Below are 22,168 nucleotides of genomic sequence, written 5' to 3'. Positions count from 1 at the left end.
ACAGAGAGAGACAGAGAGACAGAGACAGAGAGAGACAGAGAGACAGAGAGACAGAGACAGAGAGAGACAGAGAGACAGAGAGACAGAGAGACAGAGAGACAGAGACAGAGAGAGAGACAGAGAGAGAGACAGAGAGAGACAGAGAGAATGTGTATAATGTCATAGTCATAGTAGATGTGAATCCAATTTTATGTCCTTTCTTACAAATGAAAATAAAACACATTCAATCCTCTTGGCCTTTTTCCGGGTCTTGACAGTGAGTTCATTTCAAGGTTCTATGCCCACAGGTCTGGCACTGACTGTGAGTTTTGTAGATAAATGTTTTGTCTCTGTAAGAGTCACATTCCTCTCGGTCTCATCTTGTGCCCTGGGAGGTCAGTCTGCTGCAGCCCTCAGACCTGCTATACTGACAGCAGCTTTGTGAGGCTTCAAGGGTCTGTTCTTGAGCAATGCTTTCTCTGGGGACAGGAATGTTTTGAGGGTGTGAAAATGCTCGCTGCATGGGGAGATGATAGAATCACAGTATCCTGGCTTAGTAAGATACTTACACAAATACACTGTATCCTCAGCGGCACAGCAGTAGTCTCGGGGTTGCCATTTCAGCTTTTCAGAGGGAAAGGCTGTCCCGTGAAATGTGACAGACAACTGTGGCCTCCTTCATGCCCCAGACTCAGGCTCACTCTCTTCCTTCCAGTGCTGCCAATCGAGAGAAGCTTTCAGAATGCTGCTAAAAGCAATAATTTGGATCTTATGGAGAAGCTGTTTGAAAAGAAGGTGAACATTAATGCTGTGAACAATGTGAGTAGAAGTCACAAGTTCGAAGAGCGACCCCTCCACGTGACGGCTTGGGAGCACGAAGGTCATCGGAAATCATGATAATCGAAGGGGCTAGGTTGGCTGAGATGTGGGGGCATGCCGTGGGTGTTAAAGCTAAAGGCGGGAGTAAGCAACCGAGCAGGTGCTAAGTATTTTCCCTAGGACGAAGTCTGTGGGGAGGCAGGCAAGTCCACTACTGGAACGTCAGGCCTGGACTCGGTCCTGGATTGTATCCTGAGGGTCAGTTCGGTCTTGCCCATTCTGAAAAGCCAGGCTGTGTTTTACTGTAACATCTGAGTTTTTTCTCTCTCTGCGATACCCTCTATGGTTAGGGTTTTCCAGATTTAAAATCCAAGGAGGTATGCAGCTTTTCATTTTACTGCTTTTGAGATAGAAATCGTTCACCTATTGGGCAATGAAATCTGGCCTTTGTTCTTCAAGTAGCCAGGCTTCAGGGGAGACGTCCACTGCCAGAAATGTGGGGCTCCTATTGCTTGTCTTGGTGGGGAGTTCCTTCAAGGTGCAGTTTATCAGCGTGAGCGGGTTGGGAGGTAGACACTTGCTTAGAATGAATTGTACAGTGCTTTGAGGTCACAATGGCAGAGGTGGATTTAATGCTAAATAAAACACAAGCCTCAGGGTCCTTGTTGGTCCAGGCCGCTTCCAGGGCACTGGAAGGACTCTAGCAACATTGCCTAGGGTTATTTGATTTTCATAAGACCTGAAAATGAAAACAGCAATAAATTATGCATTTCTGACCCGGACTTTAAAAAGAGCTCCCCAAGTCTGGGGAAATAGCTTTGTCAGTAAAGTGTTGGTCACACAGCATGAAGACATGCGCTAGCACAAAGAGAAAAGGTCAGACTTGGAGGCACAAGCTTGTAAGGCCCGTGCTGAGGACGTAGAGACTGAATGAAGCTCTCTGGCTAGCCAGCCTAGCCTGATTGGCAAGCCTTGGGTCCCACTGAGAAATGCTTCAAAAATCAAAGTAGATGTTGGCTCCTGAGAAACAACACCGTAATTTCTAGCCTCCACATAAGTAAGTGTGAGTACTGCCCTCTCCCACCCACCAAAGGACTCCCTAAACAGATACCCTAAACTCAGTGTCACAGAATCTGTACCTATCTGTCCCAGGCTGGAAGGTCATAAAAACGAACTGCATAGTCTAAGTCATGCAGCACATGCAACAGTCATGACCTGCAGCAGTTGTGTGTGGAAACATGAGTATATGTGCCAGAGTATGTGCTCATGCATGTACTTATGGAAATTTATATGTCCATACATGTAACTCATATTTATGTGTATTTTGACATGTATATTATATAATTACTAATTTTACTAATATATTCTATGTAAAATAGTCTATATAATATATTTACTATATATATATATATATACAGAAAAATTATAGCATAATAATTCTAGAAATAAAAATATACGGAAGATGTGAGAAAGCATAAGAATATAGGAGGAGGAAAGATAAAAGCTGGTTGGAGCTGGAGAGACGGTTCAGCTATTATGAGCACTGGCTACTTTTGCTGAAGACTGGGGCTAGATTACTAGAACCTACATGTCAACCCATAACCATCTGTAACTCCAGTTCCAGGAGATTAAATGTCCTCTTCTGCCTTCTGTGAATATGCATGGAGACAGAGGCAAGGGGATCTCTTGAATTCGAGGCTAACCTGGCCTACATAGTGAGTTCCAGGCCATCCAGAGCTCTAAAAATAAAGAAAACTAAAGAAGCTGGCATGTAAAAACCTTTGAAAACAGTTACTTGCTGAACTACAGATACTTATCTTTTTAAAGGACTGTGAGTGTGGAGACTCATGTTTGAGGAAGTAAAGCAGTAGCCACTTGTCTGACAAGCAGGATATACAGTCTATGGTACATGTTTAAAACCATTTAAGTAGTTGCAATACTGGTTTTTAACCTACAGCGTCACACATGCTGGGCAACCTGCCACTGATCTATTTCCCCAGACGTGTGTGTGTGTGTGTGTGTGTGTGACTATGAATTCACATCTGCATGTGGGTAGGCGTTCACATGGGTGAGCATGCGTATGGAAGCCAGAGGACGTGCGTGCTTGTGTGCCAGCCCTTCCCTCTCTGGCTTGCTCTCTCTTTCCTTAATTCTACAAAAGGCAGTGCACAGGGTCTTAGCACATCTGTACAAAGTCTGTGGGTGGTCTGGGGAGCCCACCCTCAGGGTTATGGGCCTGGCCTTGGTCCTACATTGTAGCCTGGAGATCAAGCCCAGCCTTCACACATGCTAGGCAAATGCTCTACCACTGAACTACTGTGTTTGCGATGTCCTTTCTAATGACAGCTATCTAATCTTGTGCACAGCAGTTTACTGTCATGGTTGGTTGCATGGTTCCTTAAAAATCTGCGATGATACATTCTTTTAAAAATATAAGTTGCATTCTTATACAAGTTAAGTTTATGGGGAAGCTTATAGCCCAGATCTGATTTGACAGAATAAACTCTAGGTCTCAGGCAATGTCAAGGTGACTTGCGTTTTGTTAAATGCCACCAGTTTAGCCAGCGAGGAAAGAAAACAGTCGCTTCAAAACAAACCATTCTCATATTTATGTAATTACTTGTGTGAAGTAAGGGTAGTCTTGTTTGTGCCCAGGCATTGTTCTTAGAGAACCAAGACAGGACTTAGAAGATGGGAAATGTGGCGTGAATATTACTGAAAAACAAAACATGTCTTGTGGAAAATGAGGAAGTTGCTGTGCCAACCCAGGAGCGAAATATGGCTTTTCCTTTGAAGTAGAAGATTCCAGTAGTTTGCTCTCCCCTCCCCCTTCTCTAACTTCCCCCTTCTCTCCTTCCCCCACTTCCTCTCTTTCTTCCCCCTTCCTTCTTCCCTCCCTCCTTCTTTCCCCCTCCCTCCTTCCTTCCTCCCTTCCTTCCCAGCCAATTTATTTGCGTCTATGCAAATTACAGTTGTACTTTTTTTATTTTAATTATAGAACAGAGATGCTAGAAACATGGCACAAGAATTGAGAGAATTTGCTGCTTTTACCAAGGATTTGATTTCTTTCTTGGCCCCTACATGGTGGCTCATAACCATTGTAACTCCGTTTCCAAGGGATGAGAATTCTGGCCTCTTTGAGAACACATGTTGCACACGTATACACACAGGCAAAACAGTCACGCACATAAAACTTAAAGTCTTTAAGAAATATAGAGAAGGCAAAGGAATGAGCTGAGGCAGGAAAGTTTGCTGGGAATTATCAATGTACTCTGGTAGGCATTAAACCCCAAGTATCTCTAAAAGCCATCCTGAAGGCTTGGTAGTTGCACAGAAGCCCGCAGTAGAAGGTGGTGAAATCTTTAAGAAATGGGGCTTCAGGACAGATCCCCGAGAGTCTACCCTTGAAGGCTGGTACCCCAGCCTCTCCCTCTCTTTCCTCCTGGCTAATGCACGGTGAACAGCTTTTCTTAATCACCTGACACTATGAGTCAAAATAAGGCTTCCTCCTTATGAACTGTTTACCTGTCATTTGGTCACAGAAACAAGTCATCGACTAGCATACAGGATGTAAAAAAAAAAATGCCATTATTAATGATTGCCTACAAGGAAGTCTACAACTTTAACTGTGTGAATGACATTTTGTTTATAAGACATAGTCTCACATTGTAGCCCAGGCTGACCTCAAACTTGTGGTCCCCCTGTCCTTGCCTCCTGAATGCTGGGATTACCTGATTGGATCACCATGCCCATCAGATTCTGCTGGACACAGTTCTTGTGTCACTCAAAGGAAAAGGCAAAAGGTGCAGCCGAATAATCAGAATGCGAAATACTGGCCAAGTGAGAGACAGGAGACCGAGGTGGACATGATGGCCAGCCTGGGCTACGATGTTAGAGTCTGTCTCACAAACAAAAAGAGTACAAACCAACTAGAGGATACAGGGATGGGAAGGGCATTGAGTGGTGATCAAATAGCCAAAGAAGCAAACTATGTTTCCACAGATGAACCGCACAGCCCTGCACTTTGCCGTGGGGAGGAATAACTTATCCGCAGTGGATTTCTTACTGAGTCACAAAGCCAGGGTGGATGTTGCTGACAAGGTAGGCTCACCTTCAATGGTAGACTGACTTGGAGCATAACCTCATCACCACGGATGCGTCAGGGGCACACTTCCACCCGTAGTGTGCTCTACTGGAAAGTTCTCGAGGGAAGGTAGGCGCTATGCGCTCTTTGCACCGGTAACTAATTGTTCGCTCATGACCTTTAAGTCTTGGGTTTTTATTTATTTTCCCATAGTGACCTTACAGCACTAACTTCCATTAAAGAAGTAGTATGATTGCCCACATTATGGTTGGATTCGTGAAAGACACCTTATATCGTGAGTTTGCCCTGTAGACTCTGAGTCTAAATTAAAAAAAAATATCAAACCCATGTTCTGGGCTGGGTACCAATCGGGGTGTTTATTTAGCGCCATCTCACTTCTAATCCTATGGAAAAAGTGTTAGTAGACCATTCAATTTATAAATAATGAGACTCAAATAGAGAGCAATTAAAGGCCATGTCCCTCATTTTTACCTTTTATGGTTCCATGGGAGTAAATATCTAGGGAATACGAGTATCATTTACGCCAGGTAGTCAGTCATCCGATTGGCTTTGCTGGCAATCATAGACAAGGTGTAGATTTGATAATTCCGGGAATCTTTCTTTGTGTCGCTAATGCGGCCAGACCTCTCTAGTTTAATTGTCATGGTATCGGTGAGCAACCAGATTATTATGTAACAGCCTGGAGTTAAAAATTACCACTGACTACTCTCATACTTTCTGAGTGTAATTAATTGTATAACAGCCATGAATTACTGGGGAGGGGTATGCCTACTGACTGGTCAATGGTAAGCAGGCCATCATTGAGCTGTCCCAACCACAGAACAAAACAAAAAACAAAACGCCTTATTTTGAGGCAAGGTCTCATTAAGTTGCTCAGACTGGCCTTGAACTCACTGTGTCATCCAGGCTGGCCTTGAACTTGTGATCTCAGACAACCATGTAGCTGACTTTACTAGCCGGCCACATCCTCATCATGGCCGTGGAAATTAAGGTAGAAGTTTGGCATGGGCCTGCCAGGTACCCTCTAGCCGAGTTACATTTCATAACAACGCTACCTTTAAATCTAGAGCAAAGGGCCTCGGAGTACAGCCTAGCAATAGTGTGATTAGGATGCATAAGGCCCCAAGTACAGTCTCCAGCATCATCGAGACAGAGACACAAGGACACAAAGAGAGAAAGGGACAGAGTGAGAGCAAGAGGGAGGGAGAGTCAGAGACAGAGACAGAGAGAGGGGAGAGAGAGAGAGAGAGAGAGAATGAATCAACAAGTAGAAGTGTTGCCTTTGTATTCAGAGCTGGCCCACCTCTGTGAGGCCAGAGCTACCACAGAGCTACCACTGATCTCTGTGGTTTTACATCCAGAGACTTACTTTTTTGGATAGGGTCTGGCACGTATGTGAAAACAGATGACATAATCTTTGAGGTTGGCTTCTGTCACTCAGCAAAGCACTGAGTGCCCCGCCCCAGCCCCACCCCGCTCATGCACAATCACCCATTGACAGAGCCATGCTTTTGTTTATGAACGTAGCCCAGTTTATCTATTTACCATTTGAAGGACCTGAGGATCATCCCCAGTTTGTTATTATTGTAAGTCGTTACCCGAGCTGGAAAATGGCCCAGATAGCTGTAAGATAGCAGATAAACCATCTGCTGCACAATTGTGGAAACCTCGGTGTGAATGTCTAGCACCCACACAAGATGCCAGGCATGGCTGTGCACACCTATAACAATGATGCTGGGTGCAAGAGTCACAGGGCTGGGTGGGTCCTGTTGCCTCCCTTTCCTCCAGCATAGCCAAAATGGTGAGCTCCAAGTCACTGAGAGAACCTATTTAAAAAAAAAGAATGTTGTTTCCTTTAGGAAAACACCCACAAACCACCTTGGACCTCCATCCATGTGTGCATTTATGTACACACAGTAAAGCCATTGAAAACATTCTTGCACGTTTTTGCAAGTGTAACTTTTCTTCTCTTTGATATATGACGGGGCGGGGTCAATGGGGCAGGGTCAATGGGGCCAGGTCAATGGGGCATGTGTATACGACTGAACACCAGCTGCGGACTTGGGAGACCCGGATGTTTTCATCCTCACCAACAATGCAGGAGGTCAGTTTTTCATACCTGTGTGGCTGCCTGCTACTGCCTGTCGTTCCCTCCCTCATTTCTGGCCGTTCTGCTCAGAACGTAGGCGTCTCCCTGTTTTGATTTGTGTTTCTTCACTGGCAAATGGCATCATGCATCTTCTCACCTGTTGCCATTTATGGGTCATCATTTGTGAAATCTGCGCAGATGTTTTTTCCATGCTGGAGATGGGAACCAGAGCTTCCCTACGTACAATCTACCACCAACCTGCACCCCCAGCTGGATCTTCTGAACATTTCTAAGAACTAGGTTTGATTATTCTTTTTATTTTCATTTAAAGTATTCTTTGATTGCGACATTTTGAGCATTTGTTAACAAACTCTGAGAACAGGTCCAGTGTTAGTGGGTACTTTGTGTCATTTTCTCGTATCTGCCAACTCTCTTTCCAGTGTTCACAGAGCAGGGGTTTTTAATTTCAATGAAGTAGAATTTTTGGCGTTTGTTTTGTTTTGAGACAGGGTCTCATCATATGATGCTGGCTGACCTGGAACTTACTATGTAGACCAGGCTGGCCTTAACACAGAGCTCCTCCTACCTCTCTATTTCTTGAGTGATAGGAATTCAAGCAGAAAACAACTTGAGTTTCTGAAACCACAAATTCCTACTGGAGCCATCGTTCCTTAGAGGCGGTGAATCACCACATACAGATGTACATTTCCCCCAGAGGACCCTCCATGCCACAGGTCTTCTCCTGTGGAGTTAGCAAGATCGATCGAGCCCCTGACATGGGTGACATTTGGTCACGTGCCACCGTGCCCGGCTTACTGCTCCTGTTTTTAAAAGGAGTCCTGATGCTGATATTATGCGTGTGTAGGAATGATTTGCTTAACCATGACCAGATTCTCGTATTTCTCTTCTAAACATTTTATAGCCTTATGTTTCCACTTAGTTCTGGTGTTGCCATGGTTTCAGCAGGTCCCCTGTAGTTCATGGAGCAGAAATAGTGCCTGGAGCCACAGCACTGAGCGATGAGATCTTTCAGAGATGAATAGCTCGTAGCACTGTGCCCTCATGGATAGATTAATGTTTTCTCAAGGCAGGGTTCCCGATAAGGTGAGTTCCCCACCCCATGTTATAACACAGCTCACCAAATAGGCTTCTAAGCCTTCGGAACCACGAGCTGAACCTGTTCTTTTCTTGTTGGTAATTACTCAGCCGGTATCACAGTTCATCACAGCAACATAAAACAGATTAGGACCGAGCTCCATCTTAAGTTGAGTTTAGTTCAGAGCAGAAATGGGTTGAGAGGGTGTGCTTGTTGCTCAAGGATGGCCGGGTTGTTATAACTTTTGATACTTCAGTTTGCAGTACGGTTCAGATCTGTCCCCAGAGCCAGTCTGAGCTTGGGCCATAATCTTCACCAGAGTTCAGTTCCCCAAACCGTTGTCACAGTGTTAAGAGTCAATCCACATCCAAATCATGGCACAGTCCAGAAGTGTAGGCAAAACCTCCTTCTTGTCCACAACCCTGTGTCCTTTACGTGAACCTTCTGTGTCCTCCCACACATACACCATGCCCCAGATCCCCTAAGCTGTCAGGGACAAAGAGAGCAACAAGAGAAGATTCTGCCACCTTCTCCTCCTCGGTGGCTTCCTTCTGTCCCTTCTTGTCTATGTCCTGGTCAAGAACTGGAACTGCCTCGAGTCCAGGAAAACAACAGGACCCTCCCTCAGTGTCGTTATTGCTCTTGAATTGGGGGAGGGGTACCTTCCCCAGTCTGCCTTTGCTGCCTTTTCCAGAATCCTCTGATAGATGGATTTGATCCAGAGAGTTCAGCTTCTTTGGGTCGTAGCGACTGAGTGGAGGATATTTACTCCTAGCTGGACTCATACTCTACAGAGCAGGGCTATGTGGTGAGATGGTGTAGATAGATAGATAGATAGATAGATAGATAGATAGATAGATAGATAGATAGCAAACCTAAGGGGGAAGACACCTGATGTTGACTTCTGGTCTCTACATGCAATACCCACACACACACACATACACACATACCAAACAAACAAATCCATGAGTTAAAAATATCCCAGATGATTATATTTGATATGCATATAATGAACTGAGACATAGTCCTGGTCATCAGGACCCTGCTGTTGACCTAGGGAGCCAAGGTACACATTGTTTGTAACAGAATAGTTCCCTCAAAGGCATCAAAAGCCCTGGGTCTGATGCAAGGCTCAGCCACTAAGGACTAAGGTGGGTGGCATCCCTGAGCTTTGAGATAAGCTAAATGAAAGGAAGTTTTTAATCCAGGATGAACAACACTGCAGATGCTCAGAAGATAAGGGTAGACAGTTGTCTTCTGTGCTGCTTCTCTGGAGTACATTGTTCCCAGGGGACATTATCACCTTGACTACACTATGAGGACAGCGCACCAGCAACTTCCCACCATTTTATACTTTGAGAATCCCGTGAACCAAGTGTCACCCATGTCATGGGCTCGAGCTTGGCAGCTCCACAGCAGAAGGCTTTGTGGTGTGGAGGGTCCTCTGGGGGGAAATGTGTGTCTGTACACGGTGATCCCCTGCCTCTGAGGAACAACAGCTTCCGTCGGAATTTGTGGTTTTAGAAACTCAAGTTGTTTGCTGCTTGGATCCCCAGTGTTTAGGTTTTACAATCGGATTTTTTAAAAGATTGTTTGCCTCAAATTTTGGGATGATCTCTTAGGGAAAAGAGACGGGCTATCGCTATTTTGTCTCCTGTCTCAAGCAGGACCATATGCAGGGCTCGACATAGACTACTGAATATAGCAGCCGTTAGCATGGGATGCGAAATGACGAGGTAAAATTGTGGTTAATGCACTAAAAGGCCTCAGCCAGTCATGATGGATCACTGATCTTGTGAAAGGGAAAGTGCAGAAGCCACTAGGCATACTGTGTGCTGGTGTTTGCAGTGTGATGTGTACAAAGTCTCCATGCACAGTGACCGCTGAGCTGCAAGTTTGAGAGAGCATGCGCGTTTACTGCAGGGTTTCTCAGCAGAAAGGAGTGTTTGTTGATGGATCGACACTTGGGGTCATACAGTTCTTTGTTGTGGGGCAGCCCTGTTTGTCATAGAGTGTTCCACAGCCTGCCCGGCCTCTGCCTTTTAGGTGTCAGCATCACCTCTGACACATGGCTATCAAAAAAATGTTCCTAGACATTTCTAAATGTCCCCTAGTCAGCACTGATTTAGAATTACACAGTAATAAGCAGGGACTTGCTTGTTCACTCACCCAACCTGAACTCTCTTCAGAGTATGAGGACACCTAAACAGAGTCTGGAGCAGCCAAAGAAACATGGAGGGGCTTGTCCATGTCACAAATAGGAGAGGCCTACAACCCCGATTTCTTGGCTATATATTCAGATATGTGCACCTGCGTTCTGGTTCGAAACCATCATTATTTGAGGCATAGATGATGCGGGGGAAGGTCTGTACAGAAGACGTGGGTTGCCCTTCAACAGAAAGGGATAGGTATGACCTTAAAGGTAAGAAACACGAGAGCTGAGTGTGGCTGAAAGTTTTCTGCAGTCCCAGGATTTGGGAGGCTGAGGCAGGAGCGTGGCAAACTCAAGGCGGGCCTGCTCTTCACAGCGAGACTGTGCCTCAAATCCAGAACAATCTGGAGTGTGAAGCCGCAGCCGAGCATTAACTAGACTGAGACATATTACAGTTCCCAGATTCTGAGTTAGTTCTGGCTGCCTCGGGGCTCCTGGTCTCCATGGCTCCTTCGGTGAGGGCTGCGTGCCTGCGTCAGTTTCCCCTCGCCTCCTGATGCCACCTTGTTGAACTAGCCAGTGTTAGCTGTTGGCCGTGGGTTTTCTTCCGGGTTACTCTCTGCTTGTTCAGTGTCTGGATGAACAGTTGAGCATGTGACTTCCCACAGGTCGGGACGTTCTGAGATGAATCTCTCAGTCTAACTCCTTTACACACACTCAGACCTCTGTGGGAGTTTCTGGACAGCTACATGGGAATAGGGTCCTTTGTAAACGCATCTGTTTTCTTCTCTTGGTCACTCTTCTTTACTCTGGTGGCTCCACTTAGCTGTCTGAGAAGAATATGTTTACTTCCATACTCTCATCCCAGCCTAATGGCATCAAAATATGTCTATGCACCAGCCTAGCTAGGTACCTAGGTAGGTATAAAGACAGACATTTGCCCATGAGAGGCTTTTGTCTACTTTTTCTTTTATAAAAATGAAACTAAGGCCAGTGAGATGGTTCAGTGGGTAAAGATGCTTGCTATGCACGCCTGATCCCCTGAGTTTGATCCCTGGGTTTCTTGGTAGAATCTCAAATATTGTCCTCTAACCTCTACGAATGTGTCACAGCATGTGTGTCCCTCACACACACATACACAATGCACACATGTACCCCAACAATGGTAATGAATTAAGTGTATTATTTTACACATTTAGCAAAGTTCATGAAAGTGTTTTCAAGTCCATTTTGTTGATTTAATTCATTACTTATGATAGCATGGCATGATAAAGTTATTTCACGATTTATGCAACTCTCCCATATAGATGATCATATATACCTAGTTTACATTACATTTCTCATTGATATAATTAACGTGTGTGTGTGTGTGTGTGTGAGAGAGAGAGAGAGAGAGAGAGAGAGAGAGAGAGAGAGAGACTGACTTTAGGTCCCAGAGGTGAGTGGATGATTGTATTTTGATTTGATTTGATTTTGTTTTTAAAGTAGAGGAGATTTTTATTGTAGATGTAAAGGAGGAAGCAGGCCAAGTCGAGAGTCCAGGCTGAACATATCCAGCAGACCGCACTGGACTGTGAGAAGGGAGAGCGGGAGGGAGAGCCAAAGAGGAGCCTCGGCCAAGAGCGGATTTTGATTTTAAATAGCACTGCCAGTTAGCTTAGACAGTAATGTTTTTCACTTTTTCTGATACCCTAGGAGACCATTCTTACCTGTGCACTTTTCTATGGTTTGTCTTTTGTTGTTAATGATGCTTTGTAAGAACGTTTCACATATTAGAGATCCATTTTTTTTCTAATGATAGGGTTTTGAAAGTATCCTTTGTTTAATTGGTTTATGTTCCATTTTTCCTTTTGAAACTCTAAAGAGAGAGCACATTATAGTCTAGCTTTTTCCAATACAGTTATTTTTGTGCTTGTACTATTGTATGTTGGATAATTTTTTTTAGTAGACAGTGGTGCCACATTTCACTTTATTTCCTCCAGACGGAGACCCACTTGTGCCTGTACTCCTTATACGTCTCCCATAGAATTGCAAGATCACTTTTGTTACGTATTAAATTACATACTTCTTAAATTTTCAGTAATCTGTGTCTAGCTTTTCGAGGGCTGAGATAGAACATGGTGGTTTGTTGTGTAATGGGTTCTCTCTCTACTTCTCTCTCCTGGGGGAAGCATGGCTTGACAGTACTTCACCTTGCAGCCTGGTCTGGAAGCTTCGAGATAATGCTCATGCTAGTTAAAGCTGGAGCCGACCAGAGAGCCAAGAGCCAGGTAGGCATGTGGGTCCCACAGGGGCCTGAGCTCTCACCTCCCCAGGGGGCGGGAGCTTCTGGGGTTCTGAGGTAAGTAGACTTCCTCTATCACCCTGACTCTCTTCAGGAAGGAATGAACGCTCTCCACCTGGCAGCTCAGAACAATAATCTGCACATTGTGGATTACCTCATTCAAGACTTGCACCTGCAGGACCTGAACCAGCCCAATGAGGTATGCCTGGCTACTCCCCATCAGCTCAGCTTCTTCCTGCCTGGGCGGGGCCCCCAGAGCAGCAAGCACACACAGGCTTGGCCCTGTAGCCAGCTCCTCCTCTCTCTGGTAGACCACAGGACAGGAGGAAAGTGTTGCTGTTGGCAGTGGTCCAGGCTTCTGCATGGAGAGAGAAGAGGAATCAGAGAGACCACAGCCAGCCTCCGTCCCTTTATATCCCCTCACCTTGGCCAGGATTCAAAGGTTATCCACCTCCATCCATATTTAAACCGTGAGCCTAAGCTTTATTCTGTGGTGTCTGACATTTTTTAAAAGATATTTGAACCAAAATTTTGCAGAAATCAACCATGGGCTATAATGCCCTTACGATATTGTCTAGGTGCCTTTTTATTTTATTTTTATAAGTGATTAATAAGACCACCTTTACCTTATGACTGTCTTAATGTGCTAGGCATAGAGGGAAGGCCTAGGGCCTTGTCTTAGTTTGAGTTTTTTTTGCTGTGAGAAGACACCATGACCTCAACAATTCTTATATCGGGAAACATTTAATTGGGGCTGGCTTACCATTTCAGGGGTTTAGTCCATCATGGTGGGAATCATGGCAGTGTGCAGGTAGACATGGTGTTGGAGAAGGAGCTGAGAATTCTACATCTTGATCTGAAGGTAGCAGGAAGAGACTGTGTGTCCCCACAGAGACTCTCTTCCTCCAACAGGGCCACGCCTCCTAATAGTGCTGCTCCCTATGGGCCAAGCATTCGAACACATGAGTCTGTGGGGGTGTGCTGGCTGGTTCTGTGGGTCAGCTTGACACAAGCTGGAGTTATCACAGAGAAAGGAGCCTCCCTTGAGGAAATGCTTCCATGAGATCCAGCTGTAAGGCATTTTCTCAATTAGTGATCAAGAGGGGAGATCACTTCCCTTGTGGGTGGTATCATCCTGGGGCAGGTAGTCCTAAATTCTATAAGAAAGCAAGCTGAGCAAGCCAGGGGAGCAATCCAGTAAGCAGCAGCCCTCCATGGCCTCTGCATCCACTCCTGCCTCCAAGTTCCTGCCCTGTGTGAGTTCCTGTCCTGACTTCCTTTGCTGATAAGCTTCAATGTGGAAGTGTAAGCTGAATAAACCCTTCTCCCTCCCCAACCTGCTCCTTGGTCATGATGTTTTGTGTAGGAATAGAAAGCCTGCCTAAGACGGGGCACCAAACCTATTTAAAACCCCACGGACTTAGAACATACACTGCCACATGGGCTCTTGACTCTTTTGTGGGAGATAGTGGTATATAGGAAGGGGCGGACAAGGTGCTGGGTTCAGAGGCAGAAGCAGGTTCAATGCCAACCATCTCCTCTTCCTCGTCTTCATTTTTTGAGATGGGAGTTTGCTATGTTGCCCAGGCTGCTCCTGAGTCTGTAATCCTCCTGCCTCAGTCTCCAGAGTGCTGGAATTAGGCATGTACCACCAGTTTTTCCTACTTCACAAGTTTCCTGTTAATTGTGTCTACCATCTCGTGGTGCTTGTCCCTTCTCTTCCTGTGGCAATCTGCTAAGTAAAAGGCCCAGGAGCTCAGTGGTGGGTACAGCATCCATGGAGAGACCTTAGGAGCGGAGACTACAAGAGAATGAGCCCAGGGGGGTCACTGAGATGGATAGGGGAAGACTCTCAGAGTTTATTTTTATTCCTATAATAAGCCTGGACTAACGTAACAGACAATATACATTGTTTTTTCTAAGCCATCTGAACGAATGGAGCTTGCTGGGGTTTGGGGGAGGAAACAGAGCCGTCATTCACTAGGTACAGAATTTCACTTCTGGAAGATGAAAAGGGGCTATGGAGATGCCCGGTGGGGGATGCTTACAGAATGATGTAAAGGTACCTGGTCCAGGGCTGCTGAGGCGGTGGGGTGGATAAAGAGGCACTTGCCACCAAGCCTGATCCCTGGAAGGTGATCCTTGGAACCCACCCGGTAGAAGAAGGAAGGCGGCTCTCACAGCTCTCTGACCTGCACCCACACCCAGTAACATGCACACACACCCTCACACACAAAATAGTGAATGACTAAACCTAATATCGCTGAGCTCTGTACTTACTAATAATCAGAGTGGGACATTTTATGTTATGACTATTTGACAGTAATAACAAAAAAGTGGGAAAAGAAGCCCATTTGGAGGTAGGGGTAGGAAGTAATGGCTTTGACTTATCACTCATGTGAAGATATGGCGAAAACCCATCATGCAGGCAGGATTACTCTCTCATAGTGCCACTCTCTTGCCTGGACACTGCTCACCAGACAGCGCCTGTGCTTCTAACAGGATTAGTAAAATCCCTTTCTTTGGCTTCAAGGCAGTTCTAGACTCTGACAAGAGAAGCTTTACGAGGAAGAGACCTTTAAGACAAAGAGGATTTAACTGGGCCTGAGAGAGTTTGGATGGAGCTTGGGGCGTTCTCCTAGCTGTACAGCCCTAAAATCACTATGATGTCACCAGAGGAGAGAGATTCGAGCCAGGAGTTTGAGGCCAAGCGGTCTAAATGTTTTGAATCCATATGTCTGTTGGCTTCCATTTGTGATCAGAACTTAAAAAATGGTGATGTTGGGAGAAGGGGATGTAGAAGGGAAAGTGCAAAGGCCGTTTGCATGTTGGCTGAAAGTGGACGGTTTGGTTATGCTTCCTCCCACTGAGCACTTTGGGAACATTTACTAGTGGAATCTGAACGGGAAGTCTTTGTAAGTCTTTGTGAGTCAAAAGCAGCCTCTCTTCAGGGGAGGGGAGGTAGTAAATGGTGGAAGAGGATTGAGAACACATCTGTGTTCTTGCTCAGGCCTCCTTCAGTATCCACGGGGAATTAAGTCCAGGACTCCTCTTGGATGCTAAAATGGGCAGAAGATCAAATCCTTATATAAAACGGTGTAGTGCTTTCATAACCTACACACAGCCTCCCGTGCCCTTTAAAACACCTCTAGACTGCTGTTAGTACCTGTTTCAACTATAATGCTGCGTAATTTATTAAAGCATATGGTTAAGGGAATGACAAAAAAAAAGGCCTATATGTTTAGTAGATACGGGGTCCCCTCCTCCCCCGAATAGTTTGGATTGTGAATAGTTTTATTCACCCGTGGATACAGGGGTCACATATATCTGAGACAGCATTTAGCCAAAGCTGTCGACTGTACTGTGTAAAGAAAACTCTCTCGGAGTCCATGCCACGCCCCTACCCCTTGCATCTACGACTTAGATGCAAGAGCTACGACTCCAGCTCTGAGCACGAGAGACCTCCCAGCCCTGCTTCACTCTGGGTCTTCCCTTAAACTGGTTGTGCTTCCCGTCGAGGGAAAAGCTGTGAGCTGTGGATGGAGACAGAGAGAGACTTGGTGGGACAGTGTCCGAAGGATTCCGAGGGTAAAGAATGAGTCTGGTGGGTGCTGTTTTTGACCTTGTGTTGCATTCGGTGACTTAATAAACTGGAAGCATAAGATAATTTATAATAGATCATTTCAATTCCTCGGGCTTGTTTACATGCAAAAAATTAAATGCATCTTAAAACATAAATGGTTAAAAATATGAGCTAACAATGGAAAAACGACAAGGAACTGGAACTCTAGACACTCCTTATTCTAGTTAAATTAAGGCCTGGGTTCCTGGGCCAGGAGGCCTAGTGATCTGCTCCAGGCATGAAGCCCTGACTTGGACACTTTTCTTGGTCTTGTCTGGGAAGTTTTCCTGCCTTCCCAATATAGGAGATCCCTTGAGACTGTACTGGATAGAAGCCCGCTTGAACATAATTCAGATGGGTTGGGTTGTTTCTTTAAAAGAATGAAATAACATGATAAGGAATTTTATTTTCAAAAATGCATAAGGTTCTGAAATTCCGGTTGCTATTTTTGCCCAATCATATGTACCTCTGCAAGAACAAAAATTTATATCTTATTATTTATGTCGTACTGTCACTTCCCCTTTCTTTAAGGTACGTTTAGTATTTAAAAGATGAAGATTATGTGGAACGTTCTGTTTTGTGTAACGTGCCTTTTACTCTTTTCTTGGTGACGTCCACAAAGGGCATCCAAAGTTCGAAGACTTAGCTCTTCTGTTGGGAAGCAAGTCATCTGGGATAACTCAGTCTCTCCTGGAACCTCTCACATCTTAGGCCTTCTGGGGGCGTGGATCCTGTGTCACTTTGTTGAGGTCTATGATGTAAAGCTTTGTAGCAACCCAGGGTCAAAAGAGGCGGGCTGTGTTAAAATCCCACAGACCTCCAATCCATGGAGAGAAGTGTGTGTCCTTGCTATGGTTTAAACGTGATTGGTTGCTCTAGTCTTACAGGACTTTAATCCCTGGAGTCATGTGCTAATGACATTAAACCAACTATGGTGTTACAAGGTGGGGCCTCTGGGAAATGATCAAGATTAGATGCAGCCATTAGGGTGGAAACTCCATGATTGAAATCTTATGGTTTTATAACGAGAGGGAGAGACAACACACACCCTCTGTCTTTGGCTTTGGGACTCTTGCAATGTTCCTGGAGTCTGAAAGCAGGAAGGCCTTTCCCAGATGTGGGCCTATACCTTGCTCTTCTAGAAACATGAGTCAAATAAACTTCTTTAACTTTATAAAATAGCCTACTTTGGTATAGTAATGAAAAAAGAACCCAGATACATATTATATTTTATATAATATATTCATATATTAGAATTATAGTCTCCAAATTGATAAACATATATTAAAATTCTTTCTATTACAAGTAACATTCTAATCTTGGCTGAGAATAACAAAGGTAACTCGATAACTTATAAATGAGGTCTTCAAGAATGTGTCTTGCTGGTTTCAGACATGGCGGGTCCAGCTTTTCTTTCTTTCTGCAACTATTGGCTGCCACTCACTGCCTCTAGTCCTCCCTATGCTCTGGGTATGGCGGCTTCCCAGCTTCCAGTTTCTACCCTCAGGAATTTTGACCCAAAGACAAAACGTCCTTTCCTATCAAAGCTCACACCCGAGTGTCACAAGCAATTCTGTCTGGTCTTGTTTGAATCATATGCTCAATTCTGAACCAGTCGCCATGACCAACAGGAGCTATGTGATCACTTTACACAACAGGAAACAATCAGGAGAAGCCTAGCAGTGAGCAGCACTGACTGCAAAAAATGGCATAATATGGAGAGACAGGATGGCCAGCGAGCCATGGTTCCTACAGCTAAGTAGATGGTGCCAAATGTGACCTGTTATAATGCTATGAACCAGAAACCTAAGATCTCCTAGTGCACTGGTTCTCAACCTTCCTAACGCTGAGACACTTAATATAGTTCCTCGTGTTGTAGTGACCTCACAAAATTATTTTGTTGCTACTTCATAACTGTAATTTTGCCAATGTAATGAATTGTAACGTAAGTATTTTTTGGAGATAAAGGTTTACCAAAGGGGTAGTGTCCCACGGGTTGAGAAGCACTGCTTTTCTTAGGCTTGGGGATAAAGTTCTCTTAGTAGAAACCTTTCTAACACGCATGAAACCCTGGACTAAAACACCTGCACCCATGGGACAAAACAAACCTTTTCTTCCTTAAAATTTCTGTCAAATATTTATTACAATATTTTTACGAGAGAGTTTATCACCCTGTGTAGGTCCAAGTGGCTTTGGTTAGGTCTGAATCCGGGAGTTCAAGGTCTGCCATCAGTGTTCTTCATCTCTTTCTACTTCCCACTGTCTGGCCTCGACTTACCAAGTGGCAAAGAGTCATCCTCGCTGATGACTTTACAATAAATATAGACTGTATTAGGAAAATAATCCAATGGCTGACTCTTACTGGCCTTGGATGATGAGTGGCCAACTCAATGTTGTTGTCCTTGGTAGAGGAAGCAAGAGTTTTAAGAGATGCATCAAAATGGTGTAGGGCTGTCCTCCAGAGGAAAAGATTATGGGCAGACATCAGGGAATAGGTGTTTTCATCTCCTGATACAGTAATTAGCCACTTTTGATGTCTCGTCTCCACACAATCACGCTCAGTAGCGCTCCTGTGCTCGCCAGCTATTGCACTGCTCTATGGAACACATCTCATGTGCCTCCCCGGAGGACTCCTCTCTCCTCTCTACTGTTCCTCTTGGCTATCCATTGCTTAGCACAAAGCTGCACATATATGATAAAGTTGTTGGTACCTGAATGGTGTAGGGTGTATGACATTGGTGGTGGTTTGAATACGAATGGCCCCAATATGCTCATAGATTTGAATGCTTGGCCACCAGAGATTGGTGGCATTAGGAGGTGAGGCCTTGTTGGAGTAGGTATGTCCTCATTAAAGTCAGTGTGTCACTCAGGGTGGGCTTTGGGGGTCCAAATGCTTAAGCCAGGTTCAGTGTCTGCCTCTCCTTGCTGCCTGCCTGTGAAGATGTAGAACTCTAGGCTCTTCTCCCACACCATGTCTGCCTTTGTCCTTCCGTGTTGTCCGGCCAAGAGTTCCAACAGGATAACAAGATGCTAAACCTCTGAACTGTGAGCAAACCCCATGGTTTGCTTTTATAAAAGCGACCACGGTCATGGTGTCTCTTCACAGCAATAGAACTACGACGTTGTCTTCATCTAGCATGCACAATGCCTCTTGTGACCCGTTTCCTGATTTATATACTGCTCAGGCTTATTCTCACTGTGACACAAGAGAACAGTGAAAAGGAGAAAAGATTTATTACAGCTCACAATTTCAGAGATTTTCATCCATCATGTCAGAAAGTATGTGGCCAGGAAGCACAGCTGAGCACAGTAGGACAAAGCCAGCACTGGACAGGTCCTCAGTGACCAGCATCCTTCAACCAGACCGTCCACAGTTCTGTTCCCACTAATGCTCTGTTCAAAATTTGAATCTATCCATGGATTAAGCCATTCATTAGGTCAAACCCTCTGTCTAAAATCCAGCCTGGAGACACCATTACAGACCCTCCTAGAGGTACGTCTTACTAATGTCCTAGCCATCTCGCAATCCAACCAAGTGTCAATAAATAAGTTTAACCCCCACACCGCATGTTGTTTATGTGACTCTTCATCTGTGGCTGCCATTTGTGGATATTTATTGTGAGTTGCATCCAGTAACTATCGGTCTGTCATTTTCAAAAGGACTAGACTTTTTCCTTCAACCATATCCCAACTTGCAAGCAGAAAAATGTGGCTCCAACCAATCTGCTCCTTCCCTTACCCCTTCGGTGATTTCCTGAGAATAAGGGAGGCAATTAGCTCTTCAAGCTTTGAAAGGGTGGAACGGTAGGTCATGTGGCCTAAGGATCATGAATGATGTGAACGTTTTGGTGCTAGTTTCTTTCCCCAGCTTCTGCACATTCCTGGACACAGATCTCCACGGGGCTGAGCTGAGCAGATGTTTTCCATTTTGTTTTAGGCACTGGACTATTTTAGCCTGTTTCTCTTCCTTTTTTTCCTTCCTTATAAGCAATCAGTGGTCTTGATCTTTTCGTTAAACGCCATTAGCTAGCGATTCGCTGACAGACTCAGAATGCTATTTATAGAATCTCGCACCCTCCTTACGTTGAAGGCGTCTCGCTAAGTCTCCAATTAGCACACCGAGCCAAGTTTCCTTTTTTTTTTTTTTTAAATTTTTTAAGTTGAAGAAAATTCATCTTAGGCAGTTTTGTCATCCAGTTTCCTTTTCCATTTTTTTTTTCAAAAATAGCCTGAGTTGAAAAATTAAGTTTTCTGTGCATCTTTCACTTTTCTTGATGGTATTCTGGCTACTGCATTGCAGTCTCTGTCACCAACAGGAAAACCTGGAGAAGTCACTACTATTCAAATAGTTTATGTTTGAAAAAGCCGATATAAACACCTGTCTCCCCTGGAGTTGCTGGATGCCTCTGCTTTCTTTTTCCTTTCCTTGTCCAACAGACCCATCCTCAAGAGCTTTCTGATTGCTCCTCAGAAATGCAACACCCAGTGAGCATGGCCTCAGATTTTGACTGCGCAGGGGCCAGAGAGATGGCTCAGTGGTTAAGAACACTTGCTACTCTCGAAGAGGACTTGGGTTCCGTTCTTAGCATCAACATGGAGGCTCACAAACTGTTTCCAACTCTAGTTTCAGGGGATCCAGTGGCCTCTTGTGGCCTCCGAGGGCACCAGGCACGCACACAGAGCACATTTATCCACTCAGGCTTACGTATACCCCTTAGCTAAGAATAAATACGCTGTTAAGAACCAAGTAAAATCCCGCTAACCAAATGTATCTGAATGAGCTTCGTGTGTGCTGGGCACCGAAGAATTTCTGTGTCGTGTGTTTTTATTGGTGAGGCAGCGTGACGCTCAGATGCTTCAATCAGGGTGTGGCACAAGCTAATTTCTCAATAACTGGCTGAGTGGAAGAAGTGCCCACCCACTCAGGAATCCTTGCTACATTTGCCATGGCGTCTGATGGTCAGGTTGTGATACAGTGCTTCTCTGACGCTCTGGAGGGCCTCTTCTGAACACTTGTGCCCGTGAAACTGAGTCAGCGTCGGTGTGGGGTTCCTCGCAGTTCTGATGACAAACTAGAGCTGGATGTGGCTTGGGTTCAGCGAAATGACCATTCCCTCCCTCCGAGAAGGGCCCAGAGTGATATGACCATCTTAGCCACCCCATCGCCTTAAAATGCTGCCCGCTGCCTAACAGTTCTGCCAGTTTTCTGCTAAGTATATGCTCAGTGTGGAATCCACGATTGATTTTCAGAGAGGAAGAAAACCGTTTCTTTTGGCAGCTGAGAAGGGCCATGTCGAAATGATTGAAAAGCTTGTCTTCCTTAATCTCCATACCTCAGAAAAAGACAAGGTGAGTCAGTCTTAGATTTTTTTTTTTTTTTACTGAGGACAAAGAAGATCGTTGCGGGGATTAACAATCAGTGTGCAGGTTCCATGACAGGTCATTTCTGGTCCACAGTAGAGTTCTACTGAGAGTATCATGGTAAAATCCATCCACTTTTGCTGTAGATTGTCATGATTGGTGGGTGGGGTTTTGTATTGAGACAAGGTCTATCTATGTCAGCACTTCGCAGCCTTCCTGATGCCGAGACTCTACTTCAGTTCCTCATCATTTTGTGGTGACTCCCAACCATAGAATTATTTTCGTTGCTACCTCCTATCTGTAATTTTTGTTACTATTATGAACTGTGATGTTGTTACTATTATGAATCATGATGTAAATAGCTCAAATGCAGGATATCTGATATGCGACCCCTCTGAAAGGGTCGTTGAACCCCCAAAGGGGTCATGCAATCCACAGGTTCATCCTGCTCTATGTAGCCCTGGCTGTCCTGGAGATTAGGCTGGCCTTGAACTCACAGAGATCCTGCTGCCTCTGCTTTCTCAGTGCAGAGATTAAAGGAGAGTGTCACCATGCCTGGCTATGATTGGTAGTTTTTGCTGCATAAATGTTTTAGAATTCGTTTATTTCATGTATTTTTCTACTCCATGTTCAGTTTGACACTTCTAAACCAGAAGCTTGA

At 44.9% G+C, this 22,168-nt stretch overlaps 1 protein-coding gene across 5 annotated transcripts in view; it reads left to right on the top strand.

Annotated features, from left to right (window-relative positions):
* The window catches only part of Ankdd1b (ankyrin repeat and death domain containing 1B), a 63,991-nt gene that overhangs the window by 5,704 nt on the left and 36,119 nt on the right, over positions 1-22,168 (top strand). For 4 of the 5 annotated variants that reach the window (XM_008760686.4, XM_039103459.2, XM_039103461.2 and 1 more), the window contains exons 2-6: positions 695-798; positions 4,801-4,899; positions 12,412-12,510; positions 12,619-12,723; positions 21,397-21,495. In XM_008760686.4, the coding sequence (XP_008758908.1) occupies positions 695-798; positions 4,801-4,899; positions 12,412-12,510; positions 12,619-12,723; positions 21,397-21,495 (506 nt within the window). Of the gene's footprint in view, positions 1-694; positions 799-4,800; positions 4,900-6,909; positions 12,511-12,618; positions 12,724-12,835; positions 21,496-22,168 lie in introns of those variants that run through there. The other variant, XM_039103462.2, reaches the window with a different exon arrangement.

The sequence above is a fragment of the Rattus norvegicus genome, chromosome 2 (assembly GCF_036323735.1).
Source record: "Rattus norvegicus strain BN/NHsdMcwi chromosome 2, GRCr8, whole genome shotgun sequence".
In the NCBI taxonomy this organism is placed as follows: Eukaryota; Metazoa; Chordata; class Mammalia; order Rodentia; family Muridae; genus Rattus; species Rattus norvegicus.
The sequence above is the reverse complement of the archived record's forward strand: the minus strand, read 5'-3'. Positions and strand labels throughout refer to the sequence as shown.